This window comes from Anabas testudineus, chromosome 16, assembly GCF_900324465.2.
Source record: "Anabas testudineus chromosome 16, fAnaTes1.2, whole genome shotgun sequence".
Lineage (NCBI taxonomy): Eukaryota > Metazoa > Chordata > Actinopteri > Anabantiformes > Anabantidae > Anabas > Anabas testudineus.
The window spans coordinates 14,552,619-14,570,168 of record NC_046625.1 but is presented as its reverse complement, the minus strand read 5'-3'; the positions used below and the strand labels follow the sequence as shown (position 1 = coordinate 14,570,168).

The 17,550-nt window shown below is 40.9% G+C and overlaps 1 protein-coding gene across 1 annotated transcript in view; it reads right to left on the bottom strand.

The window, feature by feature from the left end:
• Positions 1-17,550, bottom strand: part of lars2 (leucyl-tRNA synthetase 2, mitochondrial) — a 29,025-nt gene that overhangs the window by 7,561 nt on the left and 3,914 nt on the right. Inside the window, exons 3-12 of the mRNA XM_026372072.1 lie at positions 16,665-16,796; positions 12,370-12,461; positions 10,647-10,707; positions 10,456-10,545; positions 9,396-9,539; positions 6,126-6,233; positions 4,519-4,678; positions 3,912-4,016; positions 3,322-3,437; positions 2,924-3,207 (exon numbers count right to left, since the gene is read on the bottom strand). Coding sequence (XP_026227857.1) covers positions 2,924-3,207; positions 3,322-3,437; positions 3,912-4,016; positions 4,519-4,678; positions 6,126-6,233; positions 9,396-9,539; positions 10,456-10,545; positions 10,647-10,707; positions 12,370-12,461; positions 16,665-16,796 — 1,292 coding nt within the window. The remainder of the gene's footprint in view (positions 1-2,923; positions 3,208-3,321; positions 3,438-3,911; positions 4,017-4,518; positions 4,679-6,125; positions 6,234-9,395; positions 9,540-10,455; positions 10,546-10,646; positions 10,708-12,369; positions 12,462-16,664; positions 16,797-17,550) is intronic.

Below are 17,550 nucleotides of genomic sequence, written 5' to 3'. Positions count from 1 at the left end.
ACCTAATGGAACAGTGAAAGTGTCTGCCTTTTATTTTATAATGAGTCTCAACAGATTTAAAATCAGTGTGCCAGAAAGATAAACAGAGAAGCAGCTCCCAGCTTTGCTTCAGTCTGTGCAGCAGAACAGGTATCGTTTCCTGGACCTTATGGGATGTCTCTGTTTTTTTGTCTGTCTGTCATTGTCCCCTCATACAAACATTCATTTCTAAAATAGTTTTAATCTCACGCAAACACACACACACACACTGGCGAAGAGGAAAAACCCCTCAACCACCTACGATACCAGTCTATAATAAGGTTGTGATGATGAGGTAAGAGCTGGAGGTTGCCTAGCAACAAGTCTAAGGTGTAGCAAGGTTAGTATTTGGAAGTCAGGTGTTATTTCATATGATGAAAGCCTAGCAGTATAATGAATCTCTTTCCATCACAAAAGAATCCAAGAATAAGAACTTCACAAAAACTAGTACATAGAAATTCTGCTTAAACAAGTTATGAGTCTTCCCCTCCTCTCTCCCACCAGACGAGCCAATCACGGGCCAGAGCATGATCATTTGACAGACAGCTGGTACCAGCAACAGTGAGACAGTATCCTCTGTGGAGAGATGGCCCTTCTCTAAGCAATGCAATAAGCCTAACAACAAAACTAGGTAGGTAACTAAATCTAAAGCAACATGTGTGCATGAGTGTGTGTTTTTAATTGTGTGCTTGTTGGACGAGCCAGAAAGAGCCAAAAGGCTCTCAAACAGATGAGACAAGAGAGGCAGCTGCCCACTCCATGAAAGCCCTCTGCCCATAGAACATAGCCCTCCATCTGGTGTGTGTGTGTGTCTGACCAGCTGCCTGTGAATGTGCGTGTGCTGTGACTGAGTGGTCCCTCACTTTACCTGGGAATCCACGGAACAACACACATACATACACACTTTCCTTTCCCAAGCTAAGCCAGCGAAGGACTCGGTTGGCAGGCCAATATACAGTGCAGCAGAGGGTGTGTGACGAGATGAGCGCACAGGAAATGACTTCCTCAAGGACAGCTAAAATTCCATTTGAGCCTCCCCCTCCATCCGTCATCATCCTTGCTCGTCTGTGCTCCACTCAAATTTTAATTGGACATAGTCAATGAGTGAAGAGAACAAATTTTCACAGACACTTAACAACGGAGGGGAGATGGGAAGAGGGGAGTTAACGGCGTCTTCGAGATTAGAGCCATCAATCACTGCTGATCGGTGGAATTATAGTAGTGTTGTGGAAGCGAGTGAACACAATCTGATGACTTGTGCCATCTGCGACTGAGTAGGCCACTGTTTTAATCAACATGGTGCCGTGACAGTGATTAGTCTTATTCAGAGAGGAATTCCCATGTCAGCAAGGGACAAGGGAAGACATCCGCTGAATACACATCCTGCATTCTCAAACATTTTCAGACACATTCACCGGGATGTGTGTATGTGTGTGTGTGTGTGTGTGTGATTGCACCTGTGTACAAAAGGTTAAAGTGTGCATGTGTGTGCATGTACAGTATGCAGATGTATCTCTTGAGGCACAGCCGGCTTATGTAACATCTATCATCATCATCATCATCATCATCATCACCATCTCGTGCTGCTCCTGTCAAAGATGCCTCTCATTACATAACCCCAACAGAACCAAAGTGTTAATCACACAATTCACAGGCTCGGCCTCAGTGCTCTGTGTTCTTGTAAAGATGTCAGTCCTCTCGGCCTGCCTGACAGCCAACTTGTTTATATCGATGCCGGGCTCCTGAGGAAATGGAGGAAGTACGGTGGAGAGGCTGTCACTTCAGAGGGATTACACATAATTCAATTCTCACTCCACAAACATCATAATGACCAGGAGCATTTCCCCAATTGCCTAAGTGGTGCTAAAAAGAAATAACACTTTCCCCCCGCCCTCTCTGCATCCTATTTACACCATCACACAGCTGAGTGAGGCACCTGATTTGCTATAACGGTGGTTCGGGAGGTGGCTCATGGGAAGTTCAGAGAGGTGGTTTGCTCACTGCGCAAATAGGGTTTACAACTGAGCAGACTTCATGCATATGAGCAGGTAAAGTTATTAAAGGGTTCACACACTCACTTTGATAAGACTTTAAAATTAGTTTTAGGACCCTTCAGATTTACCTTGTGTCTAAGTGAAAAACGAAAATAAAGGAACTACTCCTTTAAGGCGTAATTTTGAGGACAGTCTATCTGGTGCATTTAGCATCATTTGCATAGACGTCTAACTATATGCAAGTGCTGCCAAAGAAGTAGGAGTATCCAGCTATAGAGGGTGGTGAGCAAACTGATGACAGTCTTTTCAAAGGAATACACAACAGATAATCTCTGTTTACAGCTAATATACTGTTAACTTTCATTAACGGCTGTAAACAGCTTCCTGTCTTCTGGCTGTAGTTTATCATCTCACAGTCTAGCAAAGACTTTAGGGCAAGGCAAACTCCAACTTGAACAAAAAAATAAACTATATTTGTTTACAGATCCTGAACTGCAGCTAAGTAGCCTCTGGTTGAGAGATTCTTTCCTGTCCCACATTCATCGCTAGAAAATTGTAGAATCAAAAAGACGAGAAAGGCTTATGTACATTAAATGACTAACAAAATGTTAGTGTGGAACCTTAATGTGCAGCCATCTGTTTCTTATTTTTGTATTGCTATAAAACTGTACATACATATGTCGGCTATTAGCGACTACACTTTTGACTCCTTTGTACCTGGCAGAGAGCCAATCTGGGCTCATCTTCACATCACAGAGAGGAAACTGAAAGGGGAAGATGAGTGTGCCGGGAGTCCTTTTAGAGATAAAATTCACTGTCGCGACTAGCATTTACAAAAACAAATTTAAGTATTGAGGAACACATCAGACATACGTTTTAAATAATGCTTTGCAGTGTTGCAGTTTTCCCACCTGGGACATTTGCAGTTCACCCAGTCATGAGCCGCCTCCAGAGGTGAAGCCCCCTTTCCTGTGAGAGAAGGTAGCTTTGGCAGAGTAACCGGTAACTCCTCCTTGGGTACTGCAACTGGACCGCAAGATTCACAGTGCACCACAGGGATCGGTGTGCCCCAGTACCGCTGTCTTGATATTAACCAGTCCCTGAGCTTATCGCTGGTAAGGTGGCCACCAACCTTCTGTTCTCTGGCCTTCTGGGTAATGGAGTCAAATGCCTTCTCTCTGGTGAGGCCTGAGAACTACAGATAAAAACAAGACAAAAGGGCATTCATGATTTCAGTGTATATAGAAACATGTAAGGACTTATATCAATGCAATCTTTACATGTGGCAGTCAAAGTCAACGTTGCTCACCTCCTCAGAGTTGATCAAAGTTTGTGTCCCGTCTTCATGGTTATTCAGCACCGTGGTCCACCTCAGATTCATGGCTTTGGCCACAACCAGATCCTCCTCACTATAGTCTGGGATACCTGGATAGGCAGGTGAAGCATCAATATGTCACAGAGTAAAAGTAAAACAAAAAAAACAAACGAGGACAAACAAACGAGGACAAACAAAGAGACAAATGTAACCGATGTATTTAGAGAATAAATAAATCCCTCCCTGTGGTGGTGTTAAGCATATTTTGATATGACAAATTGTTAACCATCTCTTGGGTTCCACCTTGACGCTATGAGAGACAAACACCCACTGGCTTTTACATCATTACAACAACAACACTGTATAGCACAGGCAACGTGGATTTTCAGGATGTTAGTAATGCTGTGCCAGTCAATTTTGTACATGATGCCTTCTTAAAACATCTATCTTTCTTTGGCTTTGTGAAATAACTGAATCAGGAGGCATATTAGTATTTTATTAGTTATTTATTCTATTAATATATATGTATCAGTTCAAATTGCACCTAAATAATGACTTCCTGAGTATAGACACCAATAACTCACCAATCACAGTGTCCAGATATCCATCAAACCCGTCCTTGTGTGAAATGACCAGGGGAACCTCGTGGCCAGTGAACAGGTTTAGAGCACTGATTTCTGTCAAGCAGTCTGGAGAGCAGAGGGCGGGAGTTGTGAGGGAGGCAGCACTGCTTCCCTTTTTAGCTCATTATCAACAATCATCCACCGCTGAGACAGACAAAATCTCAAGGGAAATCCCATTTAACACATACTCAGTTACCTACAGCTACAACAACTGATCTATGTGACTATAGTGTTTAAAAAAAACAAAGTCCCACTATATTTAAAAGATTATAGTACAAATCTTTATTGAGATGGAAAAACATGTAGTTCATCCTCATGTGAGGAGCCTTTTATCAATATTGAACCAGTTTTGTTAATTAGACATTATTTAGCCAAGAACACATAATACATGCACGGGATCACAACAAGCATGGATGTGTAGATGGGTGACAGTCTAACTGTGGGAAAAAACCCACAAAAATAATTGTGTTGATGATAAGAAGAAAATCTGTGTGTGTCTTTCCCAAAAGAAAGAAAAATCTGATGACAAACAACCTAAACACATGGCTTAGTGTGAAGTGAAGCTTACCTCTGCCTGGGTGAAAGGCTTTCTCCAGGGCTGGACGGACTGAGCTGCTTCCGTGCAGCAGCCTGTGCGAGGGCAGAATGGCCAGGTAAGCTGCTCCGAACACCATCTCCGGACAGAAGCTGTATGCTGACAAAACCTCCCCTGTCTCCTCCCCATTCACCTGAGAAATAAGGGATGACGCATGAGGGAATCTCTCTCAACATTTACAACATGTCAAAGTAAAATCAGGATTCTATAAAATTAGATCTTTTCTATGACCACAGGATGCGTCTTCTAACATGGTTGTTTAAGATATGAGAAGCTACTCGCTGCATCAGTTAGGATTAAAACCCTTGTTGCCTGCAGAAAAATAATTATCCAGTGGAAGGCTCTTACCTATTATCTGATTTAAATCCAGGTAGTGACTGTTTTTGGATGGACAGTGGATAAAAATAAGTGATGTGATGAGTATTCACTAATTTTAAAGTAACTCACCTAAATCACCACAAGTCACACAGTTTCCTTAATGGAAACCACCCGAGTAAAGTGAATGTGTGTTCTAGGATTGAGTGACCACGCATAGTCAGTAGGTTCTTGGGGACGGCCTACATGGGCCACATACCTTTTATATTAATGATGAATTTAACTGTATTCCAAGGGAGTCAAAGACTAGGAAATGTTCCCGATCGATCCCTTATCTTGTGCTTTCCAATAACCTCTTTGACACTTAATTCTACCGTGAAACATGCACTTGCAGCCACATAGAGCATGGAATTTGTAGTCTTGTTTGTTGATCAGACCAAGTAAGGTTGTTTTAAGATTGATTGTGGGCTCTAGTACCAAGCATAAGACATGTCATAATATTTTGAATTTTAGACTGAATAAATTGCTACTTTGAGCATCAATTCAATACGCTGAGTCTTGGGACTGGGAGATGTATGCAACCTGTGTTGCTGTTATGCCACTTGCACAGGCCACAGTGTCGGAGTTCTCAGGTAATTGCTGTGTGCCATGTGGTAAAATACATTTTAATATACAGTATACTCTATCCTAAGCTCCCTGAGGGGATAATTTAGTTATGAGTTCCTGCAACAATGTGTGATGATGTAATATAAGACAAGCCATCACCCAATTACCTTAACAACCTATGGTTTGAATTATGCAATCTGTCAGAAAGGCACAATGACTGGAAGATTTACTCTCACATCCCCTGTAACCCTCTTTTCTCTAGAAAATAAAGACTTCTTAAAATGTTTGTTTCTTTTTCCAAGAAATGCGGTTTAATACGGGTTCTCATAGGGCTCTCAGCTGGTTTTTTGTTACCATTTCAGTTTGAAATGACAGACGTGTGAAGACTGTAGAGCCTCTCTGAAAACTCAATACAAACTAATCTGTGACATGTCTGGGGAAAATTGTGGCTTGCAGATGTTTATATGTGCACAACGAGAACAATGTAGTGAAGATTTTCATGTTTTGGTACCAGCCTTTTTCAAAGAAACACAAACAAACAGAAAATAAAGCAGGGACTACGTGCTTGTGGAGAATGGAGTGGTAGACAGATAGATGGTTAAAACAGACTGAACGAAAACAAGAATGGGCAGATGATTAAAAAGCGAGCAGAGATTCACCTTGAGTTTAAAATCGAAGTAGCAGCCAGTGCACTCTCCAATCCAGTTTGCCTGCATGGCTTTAACCCCATACCACTCTGGAAGGTCTGCCAGGGCATCCAGCAGTGGCTGAGGAGAGATACAGAAACAAAGACACACGCTTTATACTTAGCAAGAGCCAGTTTCCCACTTTACTGTGGAAAGAAGATATTTTTTTCTAAAGCCGCAACCAGTTCCTCATAAGCAACTAAGATAATGCAATTAACTCTAAGTCAGTGCTCTTTCAGAGCCCAGCCAATTTATTTTGACAAAGCAGCAGAGCCAACCAGGTCACCTTATGCAGACAAGAGAGGGATTTTTAAAAATCCCGACCTCCACTCGCCCTACTTTCCTCGATATCACAAAGCAATCGACCATAAAGCGCGCACACTCTCCCACTCTCACACACATACTCAGTAACAACAGTTACTGTGCGTGAATAAAGGAAGCTATGCATATCAAAGAGGCTGAGGCCAAAAAGCCACAGCTGGGCCGAGGCCTGAGATGTTCAAACTCCCCATTTCCTTTTCAGTCTGTCACAACCTATTACTCTCAATCCCCCTCACGGTGCCGCTCAGTATGCAGCGATATCCATACAAACGTAAACACGGACTATAGTCATCACTAGCTATGGATTTGCTCCACAGTGGAAGAAAAGAGATACACAGCCCAGCGAATGTGTGTCAGCATGACTGAGAGGCTCTCGTTGGAGGAGACACCGTAAATGTGTTACCATCATTAAAAAAAGAAATGACAGATAATAATGGCTTTAAAGCACGAGGCAGTAAATGTTTTTACCTTCCTGGACTAGAAATATAGTTTGGCACAGAAGCAGGATTAACTGCAAGTGTACAGCAAGGACAGGAGTCTCCATGGCAACTAAGAAAAAAAAAAAGCTTGCCAGAAAAGCATGGTATAGCAATAACCAAGGATCGTGTGTGAGAGACACCAAGTGCACTTCTAGCAAAAAAAAAAAAAAAAAAAAATTACACAATGCAGCCATGCAAGTGGAGGCATTTTCTGAGCTGGCACAGATATTTGAACCAGGAACCTCAAAGTCACATGCTGCCTGTGATAAACGTGCCTAAATGACACAACATTATAGAAGCTAGGGGGAATTTTGAAAAGCACTGCTGTAGAACAATGTGTTTGTGAATCATTTGGATGTCAGTGCGGTGTAATAGGCAGATGTGCAACAAGTGTGTTTATGCATGAAATTGAAAACTCTACTGCTGTCACGTGATAATTTGGCGTCCTGCAAACTCCACATCAAAAAAATCCATCTTAGTAATAAGATGCAGTCATCTGTGTCCTGGGAGAAACAATAAGGTTATGATTCATGGAGAAAACTCTCACAGTGCAATGTGGAGCAACCTGACAGCTGAACTGATGACAGCTGAATATTGCATTGTAATATTGTCTGAAGTTAATGTTGTCTAACAGACTGGAGCATGTGTACAGGCGAGCAGAGAAACGCATACGCAGGAAATCACAGTCCAATTACAGCACTTTTTTCCTAATGTGGCTCGCTCTGGTTTGACATGGTCCTCCTGGCTCTCCATCTGTCTTTCTCACTTCTTTTCCTTAACACCTTCCTCTTTCTTCCCACTTCTCTGTTCGTCAAGAAAAAAAAAAAAAAAAAGATTAGAAATGCAGGAACACATTGTCACAGTAGGCTGCTTCCACCTCCACTCACACCTCTGACACAGCATTGGTGACTCTTCTTACGCCTGACTGTGGACAAAGGGAATTCTTTTAATCAAAATAACAAGATTGTCAAGGAAGATAATGAACCATCAGAGGACAAATTGGTGTTTTAGCAGGTTTTAGTCCATAATTTAAAAATCACGTTTTTTTTTTTATCGTCACCATTCAAAGCAATAATTCTAATTTCTTCATAGAGGTTTCACACCTCCCAGGCACCAGTGTTTAGTTCCTTTCAGTACACTATGAAAAGCCATGCAGAGAAACTTAATTATGATCTCTTCGTAACACCAGTATAACTAATCAATTCAACTGAATCAAATCGATCTGAAAACCAAAAAATCAACAAACCTCTGCCATTACTCTGATAATCCATTCAAGACATTTTTCAACCAGCAATCTCAATCTTTCTCTGTTTTGTTTTTTTATATTATTGTAAATCAGACAAAACAAGCAATCTTGGGATTTAGGAGATTCTTTCAGCAAGTTCACAGATGAAACTGATTAAAGGATAATTCAATTCATATTTACCTGCAGCTCTAGAAACCAGAAACATGACATTTACATAATTTGAGCCAGATTTTAGCAAGTTTAAATAATGAATTTCTTTTTGTCCTGGTTCTGATCATATGTGTCCAGCTACTGAAGGCTTTGTGCAGTTTGCATGTGTTCGCACATGCTTGCCTAATAATGTATACATATGCACACTGCATCTATAATGCATAAACCAGTGAATGATATAGGTCCAGAGGGGGGTAATTTCCCCCTGCAGCAGATCTGTTCATCTATGTGCTGTAAAGGTGGAGGCTGCTCATCAGTCAGCCAGGCAGCCTGGTGGTATTACCCAGACTCTGCTGGCCTTGTTCAGGAGATGCCAGTCTACAAATGATGGTCTCCAGGGGTCTGATTGCAGAACCAGAGTGGCAGGGCTGCAGCTGCTGCTACTGAAGTGTCAGCCATGATTGTTATCACAGGGGTCCACTGCTCATTTTATCCCATATGAAGCTGCAGGCCAGCCATTCAGACAACTCTTGTCACGTACACATACGGTCCCTTGAGAAAGTTTTCAGACCTCTGCACTTTTTGCACACTCAGTGTTTTAGATACATTTTTAATTGACAAAATTGTCATTTTGCCCAGAAACCCACACTAATATAATGATGAGTGAAGAAAATGTTTTAGAATTAAAAAAAGTAAATAAATAAAAAATTTACTTTTTCTTAACGTGTCAAAAATGCAACTGCAGTCCACCACTCACGGTCCAGTTTTAGATTTTTTATATATTTGTTTTCACATGGTTACTGAGTATAGCATGATGAGCAAAAGGGCAATGTTATCCATTTACAATTAAATCAACAATAAATGGAAGAAGTCTGAATACTTGAAACACTATGAAATACTATGAAACCACACACACACACACACACACACACACACACACACACACACACGCACACTCTCTCACACACACACACACACACACACACACACACACACACACACACACACACACACACACACACACACACACACAGTAGAGAGCCATACCTTGGCATAATTTGTGGTTTTGATGAACCATTGTGTGAGCAGCTTCTGCTCCACCAAAGCGCCAGACCTCCAGGAGCGACCATTTTCATCCACTTGCTCATCAGCCAGTACTGTCTGATCAATGGGGTCCCAGTTCACCACAGCCTGTATAACACACACAAACACACAAAAATGAAAATGCAGAGCTTAGGAAGCAGCTTTAATTTAATAGACATACCAAAGGCAATTTCATTCTATTTCGTTAAACATAATCAAAGGGAGTCTAACAAGCTCTTTTTTCATTTCATTGATGCTCCTCTAACTACAGTGGCAAGAAAAAGTATGTGAACCTTTTGAACTTTCACTGTTTTCTACATTATTTTGTCATCAAACATGATCTGATCTTCATCTAAGTCAATTAACAAATAATGTGCCTAAAATAATAACTCAAAAAATGCTAATATTTCATGTCGTTCATTGAGAACAAGCAGACGTACAGACATTCTAACATTATGGTGAAGATTTTTTTGATGCACTTGGAATCTTAGCCCCAATCACTGTAAGCTGGTCAGGCCCTAATGCATCAAAACAGGTCTAAATCACGATGTTTCCTCCACCACACTTTACGATTGGGATTATGTTTTCATGATGCTATGCAATAACCCTTTTTATGTCAGATGTAGTGCTGTGTGTGTTAGTTCAATCTTTTTGGAAAAACATTTTGCCAATACTGCTGTTCAGTGTCAATGTGCTTTTTTGCAAACTTCAGGCGTGCAGCAATGTTCTTTTAAGTAAGAAGAGCTTCCTTCGTGGTGTCCTTTCATAGACAGGCATGCTAACACCTCCAGTTAGCTTTTTATAGTTATTATTCCAAGGGTTCACATGCTTCTTCCACTAGCATTATGAGGTTTTATGGTTGTTCTCAATAAAGACATGAAAGATCTAATTTTTAATTCATTATTTTATGCACATTATATTTGTTAATCCTCTTGACTTAGATGAAGATCAGATCACATTTTGACAAATTAATGCAGAAAATCATGAAATTCCAAATGGTTTTCATACATAAGGTCATTCTTACCTCTTTCTGATACGCCAGTCCTGCTTCGAACAGCTTGATGAACAGATACTGTGTCCACCTGTAGTAGTCTGGTTGACAAGTGGTCACTTCCTGTCAGGGAAAGCCAGTTTCACACATATGCACTAGTGAGACACACAGGTCTAAAAGATGCCAAAATCGCAGTTTGATGTGCGGTTCTTTTATCTACACACCCGGTCCCAGTTGAAGCAAAGGCCAAGACTGTCCAGCTGCTCCCGCATCGACTCTATGTTGCTGAGAAGGGGAGAAAAAAAGAGCAACATTAGGGTGTGCAGAGGGGCACTGGAGGCTCTAAACACCTGCCCTCTCCCCTAGTGTTGAAGATGTCCCTCCCAACATTAATTAACTAGGGTCTTGGCTATTTTTTAACATTCCTGATGCTCATCAGGCTATTTCTGCATTTGTATAAATTAATTCAAAGAAAAAGTGAAAACTGTATATTTGCACTTGCATCCACTTTGAAAACTGGTAAACTCTAGAGAGTTTTGCAGAAATATGACCTGAAACGTGATTAGGCTTTCATGTAAGTCCTGAAGCTAGATAAAGGGAACCCAATTAAACAAATGAGACAAATGTGAATACATGTCCTGGATTTACTGACGTGACCTTCTTTTGCAGCAATAACTTTAACTAACTTAGAAATTCATGTACAGTTTCCAATAACTGTACATGAGCTTGGACAGATTTCAGTCCATTCCTTCTTAGAGAACAGCTTCAACTCAGTAAAACCCTACCAGGTTGGTTTCTCTATCAACGTTCAGCTTCAGATCCGTCCACGACATTTCTGTAAGGTCACGTCAGCCATTCGAAAACATTTAATTTATTGTGTGTTTAAGGTCACAGTCTTGCTGCACGATCCACTTGCTGATGAGATTCAGTTTGTGGATGAACACCATGATGTTTTCCTGCACAATGTGCTTGTACAAATCAGAAGCCAGAGCTGTATCGCAGAAAGGAAGCCACCATCACCATTCACAGATGGCATAACATTCTTCCACGGAAGTCGTCCAATGTAGCGCTCCTTCAAGCCTACTTTGGTCTCAGCTGTCCACAAAATCTTCTTAACCTTAAAACCTTCCTGGCTTGTGCACGTGCTCTTGAGCAAATGTGTTTTTTGACACTGATATTGGACACTGCAAGAGAGGCTACCCTGGGTTTCCTTGTGGCATCCTGGACTATTACATCCCACTCTTAGTGTGATCTCTGCTGGTCACCAATACTGGGTTAGGTGACAGTGGTGACAGTGGACCTAGATTTCTCTTCTTTAAATAAAACAGGGTCTACCAGGCTCACACCTGATCATCCCACTGACTGAAACAACCTAATTTCCCCTTCATATAAATTTTTAACTATAGAGGTTCACTTAGTTTTACCACACATGAATATTTAAGAATGGATCATTTTCCTTGATCATTTCTTAAATGAACTGTAATGAACAAAAAGTATTTTTTGTCTCATGAGCTTAACTTGATTCACCTTTTCTTGTTTTATGACTTCAGAACTACAAATCTGATTATGTTTAATGACATATTTATACAGAAAAGTAGTATTAGAACATTGTAAATCTTCATGCACCACTGTATATGCAAATGTTTACCGTCATTTACCGTCAGATTAAATCCAAGGACCTTGGTGAAAAGCCATGTAAATTTGCCTTTTCGTTGTAATTATTTCTATCAAGGTAAAAATAGCAACTACCTTAAATCATATTCACAACTGTGTATGTACAACTCGTTTACTTGTGATACTTGTAATACTAGAATACATACAACGTAGCTCCATACTGATAGTTGTCCGTTTTTAATTTAAATCCCTGCTCCCAGGAAACCATGTACATCCCTGAGGCTATGTATAAATGATGAAGGCTTATGAGAACAGACGTGATATTTCATGTACCTTTTAGTCCACTCCTCTGGGTCGAGACCTCTCTCAATGGCAGCATTCTCAGCTGGAAGTCCAAAAGCATCCCAACCCATTGGATTCAGCACCTGTGAATGCAGTTAGGGGCTTTGAATGCAAAAATACCAATATTTACTATACTAATATTTTCTGTAAATGTGAATATTGGCGTTTTAATTATATTTGCTAATAAAATACAGTAAGTTAACAAAACAAGCTATTTGACGTCACAAAAAAGTTAAGTAACAGTAAGAAAAACATATTGTGAGTTGACGAAGATTTCAAATGATACAAAGGATGACAGACATATGGAGAGTTTGGCTTTTGCTTACTTTGTCCTACATGTGACTGGAGGATTTATGCAAACCACAGCAGTAAAAAGAATATTCACTTTAGGTGGTAATTTATTCAGCAAAATAATGTTGGGCTCTGTAACACACATTGACCCTAATATGATAAAATGTTCCCTGCTGAGATCTCATATCCATTACACATTGTAGTTAATGTATGCAGACTGCAATTTATGTGACTGCAGCTGTTATATAATGTAAAAGCAAATGCAAAGCGAGGTTCAGCTTAGAATGAAGATCAGGATGTGACAGTTTCATAGGAGACAGCTCGCTGCAAATTACTTTGCAAGTTGTTTTTCACACAATTTCCTTAACAATATCACAATCTACTGTCACTTTCCCTCTATATGCTTTCTCATCCATCCCTCTGTACTGCCCCCCTCTAACATTCACTGTCTTTATATGAATCATTGTCGACTCAAGGCGACGTCTCCTTCACTTATCTCTTTTTTCCCCCGCTTTAGCTCCTCGGCTGCGGTTTCCTGCTCACTGAGAGAGAAATGAGATGAAAGCACACAAGTGGAAGGACTGGGTAAAGTAGAGGGGAAGCGGAGTGAAACAGAGTCGACGGCTGGAGAGGATCGCTGTGCGGACTCTAACGGGTCTGAGGTTTCAGACGAATTGGTATCCTTGGTAACAGCATGGGCCTCATTTGTAAAGCCAAGTGCTGGCTGGTATTAGGCTAACAGAGCTCAGAGCAGCAGAACACAGTGACCGCTCAGGAGGAATACAGGTCCAGTGAGAGTGAGGAGCAAGCCAAAGATAACCCATGCAAATAACAAAACACAATAGCATGCACCTCATTAGGATGTATACGCTACTACGGTGTTTATTCTGTGTAAATATCCCATTATAGTGATATAGCAGTGATGGACAGGCTGCATTAGTAAGCTCAGTTGCAAAGTTCAAAGAGAGCAGCAGAGGCACATTATCTTTTCCGCCGCTAATAGCTTCAGCTCTGCTCTTCCTAATGTCCACAAAGAGCGTGAAAACTTGGCTATTTGCTAACCTTTTATCATCGAGACTTACAGTACATTTCAGAGGATGAGTGACAAGAGGCAGTGGAAGATAGACGTGGGTGTGAGTGGAGGCTGATTTTATGACAATCTGTCCACTGTAATGTGGAGCAAATCAGTGCCATTGACAGATACATCCATCTACAGCTCCAAGCACCTCGCGCTGACGACAACAGGGACACAAGTCCAGGGAGACTGGTTTTGTGATAGTGAAGCCACTCAGTGTCCACCTACACAACTCCAGCTAGATGCTCCACTCTATCTGCAGCAACTTTGAAATTTGACTCCCATATCTGTCTGTTAACTCACATTTATCAGTTCTAACCCTTTGGGAGCAATTACTTCAAGCAAGGGCTTCCTGTAGCGGTGAATTAGACCCGGTTGAAGTCTGGGCTACGACTGGGCCCATGCAAAAGACGGATTTTGTGTCTCTGAAGCCATTCTGTAGGGAACTGCATCACTCAACTTCTACTGAGCTTCAACTGGTGGACAGCCACCCTGACATTATCCAGTTGGACACCTTGACGAACTTGGGAATTCAGTTTCACCTCCACTACAGTGGGTGGTCCGGGTCATTGGTGCCAAATTGGTTCAACCACTAATTAAAACGCTGTAGCTATGGTGAAGATCAGAACCCATTTATGCAGATAACCAGAAAACTGCTAATTCAGCCATTACTTTTCTTGCAACTGTATATCTATCTATTTCTACAGGTGTATTATATGTTTCAATTTCCAGGCCGGGCACGCCGACTACCAAAGTACTGACTGTAGAGTGCTTCACACATGAAATACCAGAAAATAGTATTAGGGTGTGACCATCAACAGAGAGTACCTTCCTTAATTAACTAGTGAGTAGACTGTGTGCATATAGCGGAACAAGGTTCGCTTTCTGACAGATGCTAAGAGAGAGTACAGTCCTGGACAGGAAGTGCTTACCAGTCATGTGAAACCATTACATAGGACAGAAGCAGAAAGGATGCTCTCCGCAGGGGAGTTAGAATCCACCAGGGAAAGTAGAAAAAAGACAGAAGAGGTCTGTCAGACAGGGTTTTTGTCAGGGCAGTAACAGGGATATATGGTGTGAGGACAGAGACGCAGGTTGTCACAGTCACATCAGAAGGTTTGTGAGGCTGCACACGGTTTACTGCTTCATCAACACCCAGAGTGAACTGGACTCAGGCAGAGACGAGTATCGATTGCAGGGCTTTGATTTGAAATAGAGTTGCATCAATAGCACACTAGAGTGCTCTAAAACGAAAGTATAGATTTTACCTTTACCTCATTTACACCTAATTTTAGCTATAAAAGGAGACACCACAGGGTAGTTCAATGTCATTAGAGCAGTTTCAAATCTCCTATTTTAAACGGGGAAACATTTGTTTGATCTGTAGCTGACCTAATTTTTTATTTATACAAGTTTAAACTAAAAAAAGTTTAATAGAGCCAATGCCTCGTCTCAATTAGTCAGTCTGAATAAAAACGGCAAACTCTGGCTTTTCCCAACTATCACAGCCAAAAGACAGCACATCTAATAATAAGGCCGCCGTGGCAGAAAGAAAATGGTTATGTAAGGTTTTGACGAATAAGAAAAATGATCAAAAATCAAGCTACTAACTCTGCATAATTAGCTTCTACTGAAACAAGATACATGGCATGCAGATATAGCTTCTTCAGTGGCATCAAAGCAGAAGCACAATAAACACTACAACATCTAATAACATGTTCCCATAGTAGTGTAATCTGTGGTCAAGCCAGTGGTGTGAAAAGGCTACTAATGGTACTTAAATGTCATTGTTTATACACAGTCGTATGCATACGAGCAAAAAGATTTGAACCATCGCAGTTTGGAGGGTGACTAAACAGAGTGCAGCAATGTAAACACAGCAGATATAAATGAAATTGTTATTAAACCCTTAAATACGTGAAGTGATGTGGAGCAGAAATAAACAGACCACAGGGGTCAGCAGTGCAGTGAGACTTTTCAGACGAACTGTTCCACAGTGTGAAAGCAGATATGAGCAATCATATTGCTAGTGCGGGTGTGTATTGTGTTTTGTACCAAATAGGGGGACGTCAGTTAGCTCTGAATGAAAGACTGCCGCACTGGTCCTATACAAAATGTAGCGTACCAGTAATATTACGGGAACAAACTCAAAATAAGACAGGAAAGTGGATGTCTCACAATAATGGTGGTGCAGAAAAATAACATCTTCTCCTCAAAATGCCTCTGAGAATGGCACATCCTCTGGAATTCTGGGAACAGGTTTAATAGCGTTGATCCACAGAGAAAGACTCGTGAGGGGCAGATAAACAATAAAACAAACCCAGAGCTGTAAGTAAAAAGCGATGAGTCATAATTGGTCCCTTTCCTAAACAGACAGCCACCTATTGTGGCGACGTGTTTTGCTGTGTTTTGCCCAAGAACAGACAGAACTTGTTTAACTTAATTTGGGGTTTCACTGTTAAAATGGCAAACAGCTTATTTTATGTTCTTTCATTTTTAATGAAAAGATGTGAAGTCTTCAATTTTCTTTAACACCTCTGTTCTTATGAGAGGACAGCATTAGTAATGTGTTTAATATTTATCTCTCTTTAAAGCTTAATAAACGGTGTACCTTCCTTTCTACACTCTCGAGTCAAGACAAAAACTCAAGGTTTACTTTTTCATGCCAGTGTATATTGGTTTGGCTTTCCTTACAGCAGTTATGGTAATATGAGGCACTTGAATTGTCTTACTGTATGTACTGCCATGAAAAACTGCAAAACAAGACACAAAGCAAGGCAAACCAAAACCAATCTATTAAATACAAGGAGCCTGTGGTGTAAGTGTAGTAAGTTTCTAGTACAGTATGTGCTGCTTTATGTTATCATATTCATCATTTATCAAATGTATATAGTTCCAGTGGTTTAAAAATTAGACATACCTGGTGGCCTCTCATTCTTTGGAAGTGGCCAATGGTGTCACTGATCGTATACACTCGCACGTGGCCCATGTGCAGGCGCCCTGATGGGTAGGGAAACATGGAGAGGACGTAAAACTTCTTCCTGTTCGAGTCCTGGGAAAAAACAAAGTCGTCAAATCAATGAGCGTGGCTATGAGAGAGAGAAGATGATAAAACCTGATCTGAATCCTGAGATTTCTTTACTCGGTTTCTGTTCTCTTTTGACTGAGTCTTTTATAAAGGACGCTGCATTAACCTGCTGAGGCTAGCACAGGAGTGATAACTGAACACACATACACACACACACACACACACACACACACACACACACGTACATACACATACACGTACATACACACACACACACACACACACACACACACACACACACACACACACACACACACACACGAGCACTGACTGACTTGTGGTGTGTTACTATATGAGCCTCTAACAGCGACTGATTATCGTGTGAGAATCTGATCAGCTGACACATTATGGATTACACTCACAACACTGTAACCATGGCGACACCCAGCTATACATGATAACATGTGATAATTTTTTTTTTTATAAATTAATTATGACCGGTGCTATCATGAATGTACTTCATCACTGTCAGCCTGTTGCAGACAGCCGCACATCGGGATCCATTACCTGCATGCGATCAACATGCTTAATGATTAATGAAGCAATCTTAAAAAGGTCTGAACATGTTTGGAATGTTTTAATAACAGATTTATCCAGAGATATTTGTTTATAAAATAATAGCAATAAAAGAGTGGTTATATAGTCGGAATATTTGGCCAATCAACGTCTTTTCACTCTGTCCAAGAGAACGACACCATCCACAGTCTACCAGCTGGAG